This window comes from Talpa occidentalis, unplaced genomic scaffold (assembly GCF_014898055.3).
Source record: "Talpa occidentalis isolate TD23 unplaced genomic scaffold, MPIMG_talOcc4v2.1 talOcc4.6, whole genome shotgun sequence".
NCBI lineage: Eukaryota > Metazoa > Chordata > Mammalia > Eulipotyphla > Talpidae > Talpa > Talpa occidentalis.
Window position 1 is genome coordinate 93,813,395 of NW_023604972.1, and position 21,148 is coordinate 93,834,542.

General features: G+C 33.8%; 1 protein-coding gene across 6 annotated transcripts in view; it reads right to left on the reverse strand.

Moving 5' to 3' along the window:
* Positions 1–1,034: 1,034 nt before the first annotated feature.
* HOMER1 (homer scaffold protein 1) overlaps positions 1,035–21,148 on the reverse strand; it is a 110,701-nt gene continuing 90,587 nt past the window's right edge. For all 6 annotated transcript variants that reach the window (XM_037530706.1, XM_054688468.1, XM_037530702.2 and 3 more), the window contains 4 exons: positions 18,013–18,169; positions 13,563–13,673; positions 12,891–12,971; positions 1,035–3,250 (listed from right to left, as the gene is read on the reverse strand). In XM_037530706.1, coding sequence (XP_037386603.1) covers positions 3,062–3,250; positions 12,891–12,971; positions 13,563–13,673; positions 18,013–18,169 — 538 coding nt within the window. In that variant the 3' untranslated portion in view covers positions 1,035–3,061. The remainder of the gene's footprint in view (positions 3,251–12,890; positions 12,972–13,562; positions 13,674–18,012; positions 18,170–21,148) is intronic.

A 21,148-nucleotide genomic window follows, 5' to 3' on the forward strand; every position in this document is an offset into this window, starting at 1 on the left:
ATGAACATTTTAATGTGGGAGAGGGGGAAAGTGAAAGAGGGAGAGAAAGGGAAAGAGAAGGAGAGAAGGGAGGGGGGGAGAAGGGGAGGAGAGATGGGGAGTGACAGAGAGAGACAGAGAGAGAGAAACAAAAACTAATTTTCCAGGCAGGGAAATACTTATAAAACCTTTTATGTCAAAGTTAGGATTTCACAACATAACACACTAATGCAAAATCCAGTAGCACCTGTAAGATTTAAGTAAATGCTGCCATCACTTAAATGCTTTTAAATATCTGTAAAAGACTAAAGGAAAAAAAGGATAAAGTACATTCTTCAGAGAACAACAAATGTATTTCAAAATAAAAATTGTATTTTTGTTTTTCTTTTTTTTTCAGTTGTTTTTGTACAAGAATTCATAGTTGTCATATAATAACTTATACACAATGGGATCAGTCTGCTTTCCTTTTCTGTGTCACTTCAAGTCCACATGTTCAGGCTATCATCCCCAACATTATTTTCTGATAAATATATTACCACAGTTTGATCTAAATATAGATACATTTTATAATGCTTATCTCTGGGAAAAAAAATCAAATTTTAATATGCAAACTTTTATTTATATAATACAGAAATGGAGAAAACTACAGTAGGCACACAACCTAATTATGACTTATTGATGAAGGAATCTAGATACTCTCCTACTGTAAATGAATATTTAAAATAGTCTAAAGATTTTATTTATATGTGCACTTGTGTCCACCTTATCCCATTTACTGTACATGCCTAAATGACAATCTGGGAATTTAAAGGTGCAGCCCTCAAGAAATTGCTTAATCACTAAAAAAGGAAAAAAAATTAGGCTCTTATTGGAAAAGGAAAAAACTCACAAAATTTCCAATTTTAAATTTCATATCAGTAGGAAAATATTAAAAATAATTTTCTGTACAGACATATGGGTATATGCATATGAATTACACACATGTCTCGCATATCAGTACAGTTCAAGTGGAGACATTTTGGTGAATTACTTTCCCATTAAATGACAACTATGTGAAAATTTTAAAATATCTTATTACAGCATTAAAATAATTCACTTACCATTCAACAGCTTAATTGTTTTTTTAAATTTTTAACTCTTCATAACCAAATTCCCTGATTCCTAGAGTTAAACCCCCTATTTAAATTAAAATTTGGTGCTCTTTGTTACTCAGAAACTGATGGATTAAATAATTTCTATTTTCAAAATTCCAATCAAATAAATCAAATACATTTTACTATCTGATTTATCAGAGAAAAATTTCAGCTCTGAGTTTGTGTACCTAAATTATCCTCCACACACTAAATAGGTGAGGAAAATATCCTAAGATGGAGGTAACTTACATGATGTTAAAGCACACATACTACTTGATGATTAAGTGATGATTAAGTGTCTGATATAAACTTTCATAGACATCTGAAAACTCACTTTAGAAATTAACTTTAGAAACAAACCATTTATTTTTCACTCTAATATAAATTAATATGTATGTATTCACATACATACACATACATATATAAAACAAAATTATCTAGTTTTAAGTAGCTGTTTGTGAGTGAAAAAAATGGTTACAAATTGATTAATTAGCTTAATTTTGTACTTAACAATTCAATTGTTTTGGGATACAAACAAAAAGTCAGTGCATTTGCAAACTCCATAGAGTCAGATACTCAGGCATACACTTAAAAAAGAACCCTCCTCAACATCACAGGCATTGTACAGCAAGAATATATGGACTTTGATGCAATTCCTATTCCATAAGCAGACTAGACAGCACTTGGCTTACTTTTAAAATAGCCTCTTAAAAGAAATATAGAAAGAAATGCATGTTTGCTAAAAGTCTTTTAAAATTACATCAAAACAACATTAAAACCTGTTCACTGAGAAGAGTCTATTGAATTGAAATGCCTAGTTTTGAAATGCCTAGTTAACAGTTCAGAATATTGCCTTGTGAGGTTTGACTAAAGATGTGGTTGATGTGAAGACCCAGACAGAGTACACGGCTCCAATTCCAATAGTCCTCTGATAGGCTGTTTGATGGAAATGGATCCCCTTTAAAATAGCTATACACCTTAAAATGATCTATAATAAACAGTTACCCAATAACCATTAATATTTGTAAATTGAAATGCATTGATCATTCAGAAAAGATTTCTTGCAAAATATATAAATAAAGTAACTGCATATTCTGTTAATATACTTAACATTGCTAGACCAGACCGTCAGTGACGGGCTGCTATAGTTCAGTACTGTGTGTCAAATTTATTAGAAATTTAAAAAGAAAAATTTCTGAGGGACTCAGCTGCCTTCATTAGTTGGCTTTAAAATGTGTAATAAAATGGGAGACAATATCTTCTCAGAAGTACATGGAATCAATATGGAAAAGTAAACTATACAGCAGACAAGATTGGAGAACACCAGAGTGGTCACCAGAGTGAAATATCTTCCAGTATAAAAAAAAAGGGAAGAACTCTATACACCCAGTTAGAGTAAGTATGTTTCATTTAAAGATGCAGCTCTCTTTCACTCCTGGCAAGAATTAATTGGTAATGGCACTGCTTCTCAGCAGTGCAAAAATATCCTGAGAAATTATTCAGATTACAACAAAAGACAGGGCTTTCATCACTAAGTTTTTGCACAAAACACAGTTTTAGATATCATAAATAAAATAATTTAAAAAGCAGATAACCTTCACTGTGTTGAACACAAAAGAGAAATGAGACCCAGACATTGTTAATTCTCCCATTGGCTAATATCAGAAAAAAGATTGCATTAATTGTCTATAACTTTCTAGTTAACTATGGCCAATAATATACATGGAGGTAATTTGTAGTTCAAGTTTTTCATCTCTTTTTCCCCAAACTAGCTACAAGCTGAATTCTAAAGTTTACACTGAAATATACAATTCCAATTTTCAAAAGATCCTCTTCCTGGAGGAGTGATATTTAAATTTTTTTGTGCAATCTTGACGCAGAGCCCAAACAGTCCTATAAAGAGAGACAGTATATCTTTTAATCAATTGGCACTGAAATTTTCACTTTCCTTAGCTGCATTCTAGTAGCTTGGCCAAGTTATCTCGTAATTCTGTTAGTTCAAATATTTTTCCATCAAGAATTTCTAAGAGTGTCTTCAGGTTATTGCGAAAAGCTTCTTGTTCATTCTGACTTTTCTCCAGACGTTGCTCTAAGTCAGACAGTTGTCCCTCCAGGTCTTTGTTCCGAATTTCTACTTCCTTTAGAAACAAAAGTTCAATAAATGCATGTATGTCAGTTCATGACTTAGACAACCATATAACTTTCACTTTTATCATGGTAATTAATGCTATCTGACAATCAGATGAGCTTCTGAATCTCACATTAACACAATTTAAAGATATTTCAGATTCTGTCATTTGAGAAATCCATGTGGTTTTAGTGACTGGATTGTTCAGGAATCTATCCCTCCATCCAACAAAAATTTCCTGATTGCTTACTTCATGCCAGAGAATACTCTAGGCACCTCATATACCACGACAGGATTGAAGAGCCATTTTGTGGACTCTCTGCATCTCGTTTCTACTTCTGCCAAGTACTTTGCCTAATGCACAATGTTAGCAATCTCAAATGAAAGCAGGAAAAGAAATAAATTAGTTTCTTATCCTCATTGGCAATTCTAGAGGAAGATTTAAAGAAGAAAATGACTCTCCAAGATGAGGTTTTAGGATGCTCAGAATACGTCAATTATAATTTGTTTTGCCTCAGTATCAAGATGAATGGGTGTAGTCGAGAATATAGCTCAATGCTAAAAATTGTGGGGACAATATATAATGACAGGACATATAAGAGAACTGCAAAGCTAACAATCCAACATATTCCAAACCAAGGAAAGAAAAAATGGGAACAAAAAAATGTTTTTAATTTGTTTTAGTACAATAAATCTGGCATGCTTAAGAGTTATTTAGAAGTGATTATTGCTTTAAAAGTATTTCCTATCATGACAAACATAATAAGTGATTCTAAAAAATAAAATATGCCATGAGGTAAAGATTTAGTTTCGATTAAAAAAATTAAATAGAGAAAAACAGCAAGAAGTCTATCACACTTCAGACACAGAAATTTACACTTTATACCTAAAAAACTATTACACTTTAAATAAGATATTCAGATAAGCAAAGTCATATATCCTTTCTGGAAAGTTCATGTATATATTTGTGAGGAATTAAATGACTGACACAAATTATAATCATATATGAAAATTATATGGGACAATTAAGACATGTTGAAGTTAGCTGCACAGTATGAATCAGCCTCAGAAAATGTTTTAAGTGTTAATATATCATTAAATGTAAATCTCTAAAAAAACTTCTACCAAGTCTAAATGATAGTGGAATTTTTTTTTTTTTTTTTGAAGATTTATTTATTTATACAAGCACTGGGTACAGTCAGAAGCGCGGGAGGGTGAGAGAATTCACCAGAGCCAAAGGGGAGAGCATAGCAGGCAGACTGACGAAGTACACTGCTGAGGGGAGCAGCGGGCGGCAGGAGAGGTCTGCGCGCCATGCGGGACCCTCCTCCGGTGGCCGGGGAGCAGCCGGGGATCGAACCGGCGCTGCAGAGGCTGCGGGCAGCTTCGCAACCCAGCGCTCAACCGCTGCGCCACCGGGGAGGCCCTGTTTTTTTTTTTTTAATTATTGAAAGACCGATGAATGTTAAATAAAAAGAACAGAACATGAAGCAACACATTTCACCTGTGCACAAATTTCTATCAATAAGGACAAACATTAAGAATTAATGCACAACAGAAAGTAACTCTGGTTGTTGGGATTATGGGATTATGCCTTCTAATAGCTGAAAAATTAAAGTTTTCAGAAAGATAACTGGGAAATTGGCTCAAATACATGTACAAAAGCAACACTCGGTTTAGGATTCTGAACATAAGGAAATGTTCACTTGCTTTGACATAAATAAATATGAACAAATTTCAAGCAAAGATTCCACAGATAAATTGCAAGTCTGGGAAACTAAGAAAGGAAAAAAGCAGCTATAATAACTTATAAAAGAAGAATTTAAGGAATCCCAATCTAATTCTAAAGTATTTACTGTTGATATTAAACAGGTATAGTTCTAATCTTTTTGCCTTTGAATAATATACAGGTGAACTGAGAGTAAAATCTGAAACTAATAAAGTATTTATAAATTCAGAAGCCAAATTCAAGGAGCTTCTACACTATGAAAGAGAAAATTAGACCCTGAGATCAAATGTAAAAATTCCATTCATGGTTGCACAGCATGCTCTTTTGCCTGCTTAAACAATAAGGTTAAGAGTAGAACATTTTCAACTATAAAAATAGACTAAAAGTCATTCACTAGAAAACACCCACTTCAACAGGCACCACCCAGTTGCCCTCTAAAGCCTTCCTTAGAAATGAAAGGCTGCCTTGTTCTCCTTGCCAATCAATGAAACACCCAAACATTTTCAATGGAAGCAAGCAAAATACAAAATTCCCTCAGTTATTAATATTGAATTGTTCTGTCTAGGAGTCCGGCACTCATAGCCATTTCTCTGATTGGAGGAATTTTACTAGGCATATAACAAAAGTGACCCAACACAATGCTGATGCTGCTGGCCTGTTCTGCAGTGGGGAACATGACCATAGAGCAAGCACAGACAGCCCAGTGCACAGGGGTCAATATGAAGCATGGGAGACCTAGCTGGTAGAATTTTCTGATTTTCTACCTTCTGTGTATTTTCCAATCCTCCTCCTTCTTGCCTTTTATTCTCCCTCCTAACACAGTTTTCTTATTATCATTTTCTTATTATCATTTTTTTTTCCTACTGTGTTCCCTTTCTCATTTCCAGATATGTAAGACATGTGCCAAGGCACTCAGAGGCTCGGTTCAGCCTAGATAAAGCATTGGAAGACAGAATTTGCTAACTCCCTTCGGAGAGCTTGAAAGGGCAATAACTGAAAGTATAATATCCTAGTGGACAGAAGGTCATGTTTTGTATCAGTTAGATATGGAACCTAAAACTCCAGCATGATTAAAAAAATTTTAAACAATTACTACCAATGTCAATGGGGCCACATCAGATTTAATTTTCTATAAATTTAAATCTAAACTTTATTTAATCTAAATAGAACTACAGAAAAAATGCTGTTCTTGACATATAATTCGTATCATGAACTCTAACAAGCTAGATATATTATTACCATGTTAGATAATTAACCTTAATATACAGCAAGACATATAAGTATCAAGACAGTGTTAACAATTCAGCTAGCAATTTGACAGAAGAACAACACAGCAACCACATATAGAAATTTTGACTCATTCAATAAATATTACTAAGAATAAACAAATGAATCACAGCTCTAATTGTAACAAATGAAACCATATATATACTAGAGAGAGTTATGGATAAATTTTTGTATGAGTTTGGAAAAGAGCTACCTCTGATGCCAAGCCAGAAATAATAAAAGAAATGATAAATTTCACTACTACATAAAACAAAAACATCACTTTAAGCAAAGACCAAAAACAATGACAAGCTAGAGAATATTTGTGACATAATCACAGATATATAAAGATCCCTTGAAATTCACTGGAAAAAGGACTAAAGAACCTATAGAGTAAAAGCCAAAAGAGAGGAACACACAATCCACACATATAAAAGTAGCAAAAATTGCCCTTAAGTTTATGAAAGATATTCAATTTCACCCATTATATGAGCTATACAAACTAAAATGATAATTTCTGACCTATCACACATTGCCATAAGTTAAAAAGTATGACAGTATGTTTTAATGGTGAGGTTGTGGATAAACGGACACTCACTTTTACTGCAGGTATGAAAGGGTATTGGTACATGTCATTAAAGAGGGGAATTTAACAATATTGAATGAAACTATTTAGCTTCTCACTTAGTAATCTTGCTTCTAGAATTTACTCTGAAGATATACATCCAATAATAACAAAATACCTATGCAAGTATTATTTATTGCTATACTTTGCAGAATACTGTAAACAACCTAAATACCTATAATAAAGGAGTGTGGCTGAATAAACCATCACATATACAAATTAAGTACTACATAGCTATAAAAAAAAATGCTCCTCCCAGTCCTATAAAAAAGGGAAACCAGGTCAACAGAAGAATGTGATGCCACCTGACACCTGAACAAGAGAAAGGGGAATGAATGCTGAGTAATATTCCATGGTGTATATGCACCACATCTTCTTGATCCAGTCATCTATTTTTGGGCATTTGGGCTGTTTCCAAAGCTTAGCTATTGTAAATAGTGCTGCTATTGTATGGGGAATATAAAAATAAAATTTATTATTTAAAAAAAATAAAGTGGTTATTGAGATATAAAAAAAAAAAAAAGAGAGAGAGAAAGGGGAATGAAGAAAGGTCCCTTGGACTGGATTTTAAGAGTATGAATAGAAATTTGGCAGGTTGATGGTATGAGGATAATTCCAAAGAGAAAAAAGTTGTGTTACACAAAGACATTGAAGCATGAAACAGCATAGTATGTCAGGGCACTGTACTTTGTAGGACATAAGGGACTGAGTTATGGGGAATTTGTATAATGCTCTAATAAGCCCGGACTTTGTCCTGAAAGTATTGTAGTTATAGAAAAGTGGTTTTTTTTTTTTTTTTTTTACTTTCTCAAAGCATCATTTACTTCCTTGCATTTATATGATTATTGTACACTTTACAAATTTTTTTATTTTACATATATTTTTACACCATTTTTCATTTTTGCACAATGTATGCATTTTCATCTTGGTTATAGCACCCATACAATTCCCACCAGCCTTGTTTTGATCCTACTCCCTTCGTCCCCCCGCCCCCAGTAGTGTGTCTCCGGTTTATAGTTTCTTGTTGATTTTGATTTTTACTTTATTATAATTAGTCTTCTTCCTGGTCCCTTAGTTAGGTTTTCTAAATTCCTGCTATGAGTGAGACCATACAGTATTTTTCTTTTTCATTCTGGCTTATTTCGCTGAGCATGATCCCTTTGCTGATCTTTGTAATTCACACCTGATGATGTGCTTAGCAGGCTGTTGAATTGAACTGAATGATCTCTGAAAGTCTGATTGTATAATACTTTCAAAAATGCTCTTAAAAATCTTCAGGTTTACAAACTCCATCTAATCGCTAAAGTACTGAGTTAAAAATAATATGTAAAACAGTACTTCCAATATTCCTAATAATATACTTTTATTTCATTCTTCCCTAAAATCTTTCTCTATACCATCTACACTACTCTACACTGTACAGTGTTAAAGCTTGCTGGAATCACCTACACTGTATATTTGGTAGGTACAGATGGGATCCTCATAATCACCAAGAGCAGAGCTTGCCTTGTGTTGTGGAATTGGAAAAGTTCAGCATTATGTCAACTGTGAGAAAGCCATGGCTCTGGGTGCCAAGAAATTTGCTGTGTGAATGGGCAAATGTCTTGGGTTTTTGACATACTGTGGAAGATGCCTGCTTAGGTTTTCTTCAATATATAAGAGCTATTATTTAAAATAAAAAAATGATTTTTATCTATGAACTGATAAAGTGATTTTCAGTACATATTCTAGGTGAAAAAGCTGTATATCAAGCAATCTAGAGTGTGTTACCATTTGTGTAGAAATAGGGGGACAGTAAAAAAGATACATCTGTCCACTTGTAGCATAGAAAAATTGGGGCTGGAACTTGGATAAACTGATTGGAAGAGATAAGAAGATATAATAGTTCTTTAAAGATATCTTTTTCAATAATTCTGACTTTGGGGACCACATAGTGTTTCATATACTCAGTAAACACACATATATATAATTAAAAAAGGATGGGGAAGAAAAAACTAAATTGGAATCCAATATAACACAAATGAACATAATTGCATCTTAAATGAATAATCTAATCAAAGACGGGAAAGGGAAAAACTAATCCAACTAACTTTTGAACATAAAAAAATTTATACTGCTGTCTAGTTGGTAAGGTTTTTTTTTTCTTGCAGTGGTATAAAATTAACAATTCAGAAATTACATTCTATGCTTTCTAGGACTGAGGAAGTAAGTAAATACACTGTGAGAATGGGACAGTTTTCTTAGTTTTGGGGAAGAAATTAGAAATATGAAAATTGGGAATCTTACAATGAACTTCACATTGGACTACATTGGGAGCAGAGTATAAATTCATTTTAAAAACATATATATAGGACATAATGTGGTGGTATATGTATACTCCTAGTTGTGTTTATTAAGAGGAACCTGAAGAAATGTTATCACAATAGCAAAAAGAACATCTAGTGCCTGGATCTCAGTTTCGAAATAACAATCTTTGCTAAAAGAATTTTCTCCTTGGAAGGCCTCCCTGGTAATACAAGGGGTTAAGAGGCAACCTATGACACTATCCGCAGCCACTGCAGCATGAGTTCGATTCCTGGCCAGGGAGCTACCCAGATGGCACAGCAGACCTCTCCTGACTCACCCGCTGCTCCCCTCAGCAGTGTATTTCAGTCGGTCCACCTGTTCTGTTCCCCATGCTGTCTCTGGTGAATCTTCTTACCACCCACACCTCTGGCCTGTACCCCAGTTTTGTATGTATAATAAAATAAATCTTTTTTTAAAAAAAGAATTTTCTCCTTAGAGAAACAGCTAATCCCAGGGCTAGAATATCAAGTTCTGCTAAAACATGAAGTTCTTTAACAAATGATGTGATCATATTAAAAGGACATAGAGTCTGGACTGAAGGGTTCTGATTGGTCAAATCTGGAATAATTTGAACATCAAAATAAATAGGACAATCAAATGCAACATGCAAGACTGAATGAACCCTGTACCAGAAAAACATATTTTTAAAAGTTGTTGTAAAGGAAAATATTAGGACAATTATAGGAATTTGAGTAGAGACTGTAATTTCTTAATTTTCATGGTTATGCAGCAGAATGTTCTTGCTCTTAAAAAATGCATAGTGAAGTATATAGAGGTAAAAGGATACCATATCTCAACTTATTCTCAAACATTTCAGGAAAAATGTAATACGTAGAGATACAGAGAAAGATCCAGAATGAAAAACAGAACAAATATGGCAAAGCATTTGGGAGATGTACATGAGAAGTATATGAAAAATCCTTGTGTTGTTTATGCAACTTTTCTGTCATAAATAATTTAGAAATAAACGGTTTAAAAATAAAATGTACAAACAAGATCATTTTGGATAGTGATAAATGCTACAAGGAAAAGAAAATATGATATTACAAAGAGTGTGTAACAGGAAAGGCTGTGGAGGAGGTGGGCAAGGAGGGAGACAAAGAAACTACTATGTGAGCTGTCAGACAGCCAAGATTAGGGGAGACCAATAACCAGTGGGTATCCTGCTTTTTAGATATCAATTTCTCTGCCTAAGAAATTTTAAAACACTGACACCAAGTATTTCTCATTTAAAAGTCTGTCTTAAAGAAATAATCAGAAAGGCAAAGTTTAATTAAATAAGATTTATTATAGGTAAACCAGAAACAACATAAATCGCCATCCCTGTAGTAATGTTGGGAAGTGGTGGCACATCTATATAAGAGAACACTATGCAGCCACTGGCCTTATGTTACAATGTGATGTTAGGAAAACAAAATAAAAATGGTGTCTACGTGTCTCATGCACAGAAAAAATTATGCAAAACTGAAGGGAGGAAATGCAAGTGCTTTGCCTTAGGATGATGGGATTGTGATTCATTATGTTTCCTTATAAATTATATTTTTGTAAATTATATCTTGTTAGAACTTACAAAATATTTTATATTTTTTTTACAATACGCATATGTTATACTCATATTTGGGGAAAAACTTGGAAAAATTGTATCATAATATTTTAATGTACCTATAACTATGACTTTTCTATCCATATTCATACTTACCACCCATTCCATGTACTGCAATTACAGAAGTTTATCTACCACTCAAGAAATTTAATGAATCCAACTTTCTATAAAGAACTTATGAACAGAAGTTCAAGGGTATTGGGACATTTGAAAAGCAGATATTTTAAGGTGGGAGGGTATAAAGGAAAAAGTTTCTTTTAATTGGAAAAAATACAGGTTATTTCTATGGCTTTTTAATTCATCCTGAGGTTTTCTGAAAACTTCCCTCCCCTGCTTTAGGTAGATTGTTTTGATAAGTATTTTTGAAATTTAGTGAAACAGTAGGTAAGAATGGATATTCATCATTCCAGGTACCAGTTGTAAAAGTTGTAAAATTCAATTAACTGTTGCTCAATCAATGATAAAATATATTTAAAGTTGCCTAATCACTGACAAAATATATTTAGAATTCTGTTATGAATGAATTGTCTCTTGATTTCTCTGGAATTGTTAGGTAGTTTGGATGCTTGACTGCCTGAAGTAGTGTGATAATGCATAAAGAACAAAGACTTTGTAATCAAAACAAATGTAGGCTCACTACTTTCTAGAAAAGTGCCTAGATTAAACTTGTTAACACTTTTGAACTAGTTTGAAAATGGGGAAAATCACATCTTTAATGTGTTAAACACAGTAGAGCTAATATATGTTAAGTGCTTAGCATATGCCTGAATCAGAGCTAGTACTCAAAAAAATGGAAGCCAAAACCAGACCAAAAAAAAGACAAAACTGGACTGCATCTTCATTTCTTTCAGACTTGATTACACTTCAAATTTTGGTTCTACACCAGGGCTTCTTAGTCTTGGCACTAGTGACATTTTGGGTGGGATAATTCAATGTTTGGCAGCATCATTGGCTCTGACTTACTAGATGATAGCTGCATAGGCCTGGTTGTGAAAATAAAAAATGCCTCCATACACTTCTAAATGTACCCTGGGGCACCCTGGGGATCTCAGTTGAGATCTACTAATCTACACTGATGATTAAAATGTAGAAACAAATTTAATAGGGCAAACCAAAACAAGTAACCTTGTTTTCCTCAGATAGCTAAAAGCCAGTGATGGGAGAGGGAGAGAAAAATATTTCATTTCATATAAAGACTCTGTTTTCTTCATGAAGAATCTATTGTCTATTGTCATAGAATTTGTCTATCTCCACTTCAATATAGATTGGAAAAGATAAACCATCCATGTTCTAGTTTCCTCATGTGGATTAAATGAATAACATAAGAGCTTAGCAGACTCCAGTATATAGCAAGTACTCACTAAATATTGGCCATTCTTGTTACAAACTGATACTGCCCATAATTCTGGGCTTTCAGTACCACATCTCTCTTTATCTCAAATTCTTCTTTCTACATATACTTATCTCTACTACAAATCCTAAAGTAGCTTTAATCCTTCTTTACTGCAGCTACTAGCCAAGGGGTATAAGAAAAGTACCTGATCTGGAAGGACGAGAGTATGGAATAAATTTTGAAAAATCTCTTTTAACCATGGTCAGCTACCACTGCCACAGGGCATATAGGGATCAATTAGAATCAGAAAACATTCTATTTATGCAGATAAAACCAAGTGAAATTAGAATAAAGGCAGAAAAAGCACCAACTTGATTTCTATTAAGGCACAACTACTGCTGTTATTCACCTATTAATTAAGTGTAAAAAATAAGCAGAATTCCCATGATGAATGAAATCAATTTCAGAAATTTTCTTTGAATTTAGGGCATTTTTTTTAAGTCTAAATTTCTAAAATAATTTATTACCAATAACTTACAAATGACCATCTATGATGATTATATGCTACCCTAGATGAAGGTATTAAGTAATCGTTGAAAAATCAATGATTAGGCATGAATCACAAGTTCTGCAAAAGAAGAATGACTAAACATTACAAAAAGGAGTCTCATGAAAAAGCCATTACTATGTGAAAGAATGATTTATGCCTCTCTATGCAGAAATGACTACAAATTTTATTAAAGTTTACCTGTAGTTTCTGGGTCAAAGAGTCCCTCTGTTCTTGTAGTTCTCTGGCATTATCAATTTCTTGTTTTAATCTTTCTATTTCCTAGAATAGTTAGAGCAAAAAGAGAAAGCCTTATTTTTTTCTTGAAATTACTGTCGCAATCCTTAGAAAAAAAGGTGATTCAAAAACATTATTTTAAATGTTTATACTGACTGAATTAATCTTTATAGATATGTTGTCTAGAACAGAATATTATTAAGCAACAAGTCTAACTTGGAAGTTTTGGCAAAACACTACTTAGAAATAACAATTTAAACATTTTAATGTTGCTTCAAGTTTTGTGGAAATAATTCTTTTCTAGGGTTTTAAATCCTTTTACTGGAAACAAGAGAAAGCAACAACTTGTAAAATTCATTTAACCTCTAACATATTTTCTGTTGATTGTATGAAAGCAACCTTCATGCAGAAGGCAACAGGCAGTATCTCAGTCTAAAGGCTTCTTCACAGTTTGCAACAACAGAAACAGGGATAAAAAAATTATTGACAAGCTTAAATCACTCAAGGAAAATTTCATCTTAAAAAACCCCCACAATCTTATTTTATTGCATAAAATGCCTTTGAATGTGACACAAACTCTATTATTCTGTACACATATGTTAGCTACATTACAGATGAGTAGAAAGTAACAAATACCTCTTCCTTCACTTTTAGTGTCTCTTCCAGTTCTTGTATGGTCTGATTTAATTCTGTCTTATGGGTATGCACTGCATTTGCTTGACTACTAACACATTCAAGTTCGGTAACCTAAAATTAAATGACAACACATGTTAAACAATACGACAATTTCAAAGGATTTCTGGTCAAAGAAATGAAGAATTTTGAAGCAATAGGTGAAAATTAATTATGAAATATTAATGCAATGGAGGGTAGAATGAAGAGTCTTTAAAGATAAGAATTTAGGACAAAGAAAAAAGACATAAGAAAACAATTACATATTTACATGGTCTAGTCAGAAAAGGTTAGGAAAATTTAAATTAAGTGATTAATGACAGTAGAGGGCCCTTATAATGAAAATCTTCTTCAAAAATTTCTTCTAAAAACATACCCAAAATCAGATATAGTCATCTGTCTTCTACCTGTAGCCTTCAAAATAAATATGGGGTCTCAAAACAGGCCTTACAGAGGACAGAAATTTTCAAACACTTCTAAAAACATTTTCAAACATTTCTAAAATATAAGAGAATGTGGAAGAAAAGATATACTTATAATACAATTTAAATCATTCAATAATAAAATGACTTCACATCAATAGTGTCTCTCATGACAAAAGATGACAGTTCTTTGGCCAATAAGAATGTACTGAGAGGTCCTCCCTGGTGGCGCAAGGGGCTAAGACACAACCTATGAAGCTACCCGCAGCCACTGCAGCATGAGTTCGATCCCTGGCCAGCCAGGGAGCAACCCACATGGCACAGCAGACCTCTCCTGACTTGACCACAGCTCCCCTCAGCAGTGTATTTCAGTCAATCCACCTGTTCTGTTCTCCACTCTGTCTCTGGTGAATCCTCTCACCCCTCCCCCGCATCTCTGGCCTGTACCCCAGTTCTTGTATGCATAAATAGATCTTTAAAAAACAAAACAAAACAAAACAAAACAAAAAGTACTGAGGGGCCAAAGAACAACCTAACTTTAAATAAGCACATGCTTGGGCCTCCCCAGGGGCGCAGCAGGTTGAGCACAGTGCTATGAAGCTGTCTGCAGCCTCTGCAGCACGGGTTCGATTCCCAGACAGGTAGGGAGATACCCACATGGCACAGCAGACCTCTCCTGTCTCGCCTGCTGCTCCCCTCAGCAGTGTTTTCAGTCCATCTGCCTGTTCTGCTCCCTGCTCTGTCTCTGGTGAATTCTCTCGCCCTCCCGTGCTCTGGCCTGTACCCCAGTTTCTTGTATAAATAAAATAAATCTTTAAATAAATAAATAAGCACATGCTTTTTTTGAGAAAGCAGAAGAGAGAATTGTCCTTTAAAAGTTATTCTATCCAAGATGGTCAAAATAGACAAAATTGCACACAAATACACACAAAACATCACATTTCTTTATACATATTAGGATCTCATACATTTTACATTTGCATAGATGTCATAAGTCATTTCCTATTTCTAGATATTAGACATATTATAAAGATCTCATACATTTTAGATGATTAGAATATAGTAAATTCTAGACAACTAGACAACTAAGGAAACAGCAAATTCTTCTCCTTCACATTTTCCAAACACCTAATCGTCCTTCACATTCTGTCACTCTATCCCTCAAATCATTTTGTTCCTTTCTATTTATGTACTAATAGCCTTGTGCTGAGACTCAGAACCCTAAATAAAAACAATGGCTTGCCAGGGGATATAATTATAATCTTTATCTATATTTATCTGTTCTGTTAACAGCTAACATTATCTTTCACTGGGCAACTCCTCTCCACTCAGTCTTTCAACTGCTCATTTCTTTTATAACATCAAATCTATGCCCTCGTTCCTCTATACACTGGCTTCAATCTACTTAACCATCCTCATTGCTGAAGATACCCAGTGTGTACTTTGAAGTAAAAATAGGGAAGTCTCCTTGTCGGAAGAACAAGCCATGTTCATATTCACCTTGTTGATTTAACTATTATAGAATGCCTTTTATTACCTCTGAAAACCATTCAGATCCTAATAAACTCTCAACTTCCAACTCAGCACACACTTTCTCCAGAGAGCCATTCCTCTATATTCCTGTCCTCTAGTCCACAAAATGAAACATATGTTCAAAAATCTTAAGAATTGATATTTATTAGTTTTCTTTGTCCATTTGGGTAATAAATTCCTCATGGGCGTTCTGATAATGATGTAGTTTTTATTAGAATAACTTTCTTGTAAATAACAATTGCAGATCATAGACAAAATGTAAAAATCAACTGTTCAATGACCCTAATTGGGCAAAAGACCAAGAGAAAGCAATTACATTGGATGAGACAAACATTTACACATCTTTTTGTGTGAAGGCACTCTGTAATCTGGCTGTGTTGCTCGACTGCAATGAAAACAGAAGCCTTATCTCCTGGAGAAGCCTGAACTCTGAGATTCCTCAAAACAAATGGAAATAGTTAAAAATGGAAGGCACTGTAGGAAAGGAAGCTGCCAAATAAGCATATAGATTTTCCTCAGATCTTTGACCCCTGAACTACACATGCACAGGTAAGAATGTAAGAAGTTTAGGAAGGTGGAAAAAAACTGGAAGGTTTAAAGCACTACCCATGGTAGTGCTCACCACAAAAAGACAAAATCATGTTTGAGTTTAGTCATCATTCTCAATAAAGTGTATAGAGGGCCTGGGCAAATACCTAAAGCTTTCCACTGAAACCCCAGAAGACTTGTGCCTTAGAGATCATGATATCCCAAGAGTGAAGGCTTTGTGCTAAAAGTAGAAGCAAAACTGAAATAAACTTATTCAGATAAAGCTTTAAGTCCATTTCTTCACAAATTTAAGGTAATTCAACCACTTACTGAAACAAAATCAATACTATTCAGAATAAAGTAACAGAATCTATGGGCTCTACACCATCTCATTTACAATGTCCAGAACACAACTGAAAAATAATGAAATGTGAAGAAATAGGGAAAAGGCAACCTGAAGTAATGACAAAACCAGTCTTTATCAAAGTTAACAGAATTTTTGCTAGTACACATGCAATAAAAAAAAATGCAAAGAAAGTTATTTAACCTGAATAGATATGCAGGAAGGAAAAAAAAGAGCATTGAGAATTATAAATAGGTGAGTAAATTAAAAAATTCTATTTCTTAAATTCCTTTTTTTTTTAAAGATTTATTTATGCACACAACAGCTGGGGTACAGGCCAGAGATAAGGGGGGGGTGGGTGAGAGAATTCACCAGACAGAGTGGGGAACAGAACAGGCAGACTGACCGAAATACACTGCTGAGGGGGGCAGCAGGAGAGACAGGAGAGGTCTGCTGCGCCTTTGGGTTGCTCGCTGGCCGACCAGGGATTGAACTTGTGTTGCAGAGGCTTCGGATTGCTTCATAGTGTGATGCTTAACCTCTTGCACCCCCAGGGAGGCCCCTCTTAAATTCTTTAAAATTCAGTTGACTATTTAAAGCAAAATTACCGTGGGCAGGAGATAAAACATGTAGACAAGGTATCTCTTCAATGACTATATTGGCTTATGGCTTACTTTTTATGTCAATGAAAAACATATAATTTGTCATCTCAACTATTTTTAAGTGTACAGTTCAGTTAAATATAATCACACAGTTGTGAAACAAATATCCAGAACTTTTTGCAAAAAAAGTTTTACAAAATGGAAACTACTCATTAAATAACATCTTCCTAATTCCTCCTTATAAATTAACATGGGATAGAATGATATTTACTCAGTTTTGTTACTCTCCCTCCCAGTCTTTATTCTATTTCTATCTTGCTTTGCCAGTTACCCTGGGTATAGTACACTTTTCAAACTGTGCTCTGGTACTAAACCCATTTCTGTGGCATTCAATTGTTTGGCATCTTTTTTCTAAAAATGAATTAGTAGCACTTTCTTCCTGTTGGTGAAAGTATATTCTTCGAATAAAAAAATTTTTTTAAAGTAATTGTGCTTTTGATATTAATAATATTGTGATTTCTGATTTTCTTTTCCTGCTCCAAATTCCCAATACTACCAATTTTTATTAAAAAAAAAAACCCTATCTATATTTTTTACATTATTCCTTCTTTAAAAAACAATAAAAATAATAAAAGCATCTATCATTTAGGCTCCAAGCAAAGAAATGTCAATTAGTTTCTCAATTAGAAATTGCACTAAGTATATATTATTCCTACTTAAAGGGGAATAACTCATTGAAGTTGCACAGCTAATAAGTGACAGAACAGGAATTTGAGACCAGGTCTTTTGACTCCAGAAGTTATATATTCTTCGTTCTCATTAAACTGTAGAAAAATTTTTTTTCACTGAATAAATCCATGTATATATACAACTCATATATATGTTTCAACAACCAATGAAAATCTTCAGAAGATGGAACTATGCTGAACCTACATGTACATTTCCTCTGACAAGGAAATGTGTTAGCCATACATCCCTGGACCTACCCGCTTATGCAGACGTTCTGCTTCCTCTTGATATGCAGCAAGTTGTTGTTTCCATTGTTTTACGTTGGCAGTGGACTCCAACAGGGCTGCAGTGAGCTTGGCATTATTTCCTTTGAGGGTAGCCAGTTCAGCTTCCCAATGTTTGCTGATTGCTGAACTAAAAGAAAAGAAAAGAATACTCCACCCATTATACTGAATACTCTTACTTTGAATACTTAATACTTACTACTTAATACTTAATACTCTTACTTTGAATACTTAATAATAACAATCTATTATTTTCTTTATAGTCTATGTATGTTTCAAATACAATTCAAAACGCATAAAAACAATTATTTCAATGAAATATTCGCAGTGAAGATCTAGAAAATACTAAAGCGGTAGATTTAATGTGGAATAGTTTCCATCTTCATTATAACTGACACAGGTACCTAAAAAAAGACTTTCTATCTATTCTCTTTTGAGGAATAAATATAATATCCTAAACAAATCCATAAGCCAAACCTAATAATGTACTACATATTTTAAGAGCATTAAGCCTAAAGTAAATTTCCTTCCTTCATAAAACAAATGAAGATGGTTTAATGTCAATAAGGTTTGGAGCATGTTTTCCTTTTCAAATGATTGCTGGTTTATTTCAATTTATTTAGAATATTTTAAATGTCCAAAATGTAAAAATTTGCTGCAATAAATTGATTTTGGGTTATATTACAGGCTAAACTTAAAAACTGGTCCTAATAACTTAATTCCTGATAGAATTCCAGTGTTATATATAGAACAAAAAAACCTAAACGAATCACTTTTTTCTCATTTAATGTTCCACTTCATATGTTGCCCAGAGTTAAGTATCTCAACCAAGACGATTTTCTATTACAAAGACAATTCCATTAATTGAGAAGACCCTTCTCTTAATAATTCTTTTAACTTTCCAATGAAGAAAGAATTGCCTCATTTGAAAGAAAAAGGTGGTTTCTCTTTCTCATTATTGAACAGTTCCTACTAGTGAAATTCTATTAAACTCGCCCCATTAGCTAACTAGTGATGTTAACAGCTTTCTTTAATCGGTACTTTGATTTTTGATAAGTCATTTATACTATAGAGTAAATGTTCTGATGCACTGATATTTTACAGTAATTTCAATGTATACTATGTGAAAGAAAGCATAGTTCCTCTCACCAAGATTTCTAAAACTCATAACCAAGAGCAAGCCATCTCAGCATCATGAAGCCCCTGATACGATGTATAGAGGACACAAGATCATTTTCTCATTACTCATGCCAAAATGCACAACCTTAATTCAGTAATGAGAAAACACTGTTTAAACCCAAACCAAGGGAAATCTACAAAATAACCGATTGATACTATTTAAATGTATCAAAAAAGGATGAGACTGAGAAACAGAATGAAAACTAAGAAGAAATAATTAAACGCAATCTGGGAACCTGGACAAATTCCAAGAACAGAGAAGGGACATAGGTGAAGACTGAGGTCTGTAGTTTAGTTAGTAGTATTAGTTATTTTCTGATTTTGATAATTTTATTATGGTTATAGAAGTTGTTAACATTAAGGGAAGTTAGGTGAAGGAGCATACAAGGATTCTCTGTACAGTTTTTATAACTCTTCTACAAGTATAAAATTAGTTTAATAAGTTAAAATATTTTAAACTATTTAAAAGTTAAAATAGTATAATGAAAAGTTAAAATATTTTAATGAATGCTAAAATTGTTTAAATTTTACCAAAAAATGAAAAAAAAATAAGCTAGCAATATCAGCAACCTATTTTTATCCTTGAAAAGAAAGCTTTTCTCTATTTCTTCTTTTGTGAATTGATTTTCTAGATTCATAGTTTCTGAGCAAAGTATGCATTGATTCAACTGCTCTAATGGAATTACAGATTTTAAAAAAATTTCCTGCCTGTTTTTCCCCTACAGACATGAGTTTTATTGAAATGAATGCTTCTGATAATGAAAATCTTACTGAACTAATTTAAACACTTGATATATTAAGCTTCTAAAACTTAAAGAGAAGAAAAAATTGTTTTGAATATTTTTAAAATCCATTTGTAAGAAGCTACATAATTATAAAATTACCACATGTGGTTTTATAGTGGAAAAAGAATAAAAAAAATATGGTGTTTTAGACTTTATTTCCTTAGGTTTTATTTTATAGTCTATAGGTGGCAAAGTCCATTAAGAGTTTTGAGAACCCAGTGTACATCACAATTATTTCAATAATTACTTGTACGATCTTAGACTAGTCTTTCAAACATTTATACTTCACTTGCCAAATAGAGATTAGTCAAAAACTATAAATGTTTGGGCCTCCCCTGGTGGCGCAGCAGTTGAGCACCGGGCTGTGATGCTGCCCTCAGCCTCTGCAGTGCTGGTTCGATCCCCAGCTGCCGGCGAGGGTTCCACATGGCGCGCAGACCTCTCCTGCCGCCCGCTGCTCCCCTCAGCAGTGTACTTCGGTCCTTCTGCCTGCTCTGCTCCCTGCTCTGACTCTGGTGAATTCTCTCACCCTCCCGCGCTTCTGACTGTACCCAGCGCATGTATAAATAAATAAATCTTTAAAAAAAAAAACAAAAACTATAAATGTTAGTCACCAGATCTACAAGAGGCCAATTAAATTTAAACTGCTCAGAAATTAGTAAAGGTAAAAATTAATCTTTTTAGTCCCATTAGGTATATTTTACGTATTAAATAGTCACATGTGGCTAGTGGCTATCATATCGGGCAGCAAAGATATAGACCTTTTCATCATTACATAAAGTTCTACTGGACAGGGCTATCCTAGATGATCTCTACATTTGGCTTTTTTTTTAATTCCATGTATTATGGGCCCAAATGTGTCCTTTCCAAATTCATATGTTGAAGTTCCAACCAGTAGTACCTCAGAATGACTATAGATAGGGTTTTAAAAAGAGGTTATGAATATTAAATGGCGTCACTAGAGTGGGACCTAAACTAATATGACTGGTGGTCTTATAACAAGAGGAAATTAGGATATGGACATGCACAGAGGAAGATGACATGAAAACATTAGAAGACAGCAACTGCAGGTCAGGGGAAGATCCTAGAAGAAACAAGTCTGCTGACACCTCGATCTAACCTCCAGCACTGTGAAAAATAAATTT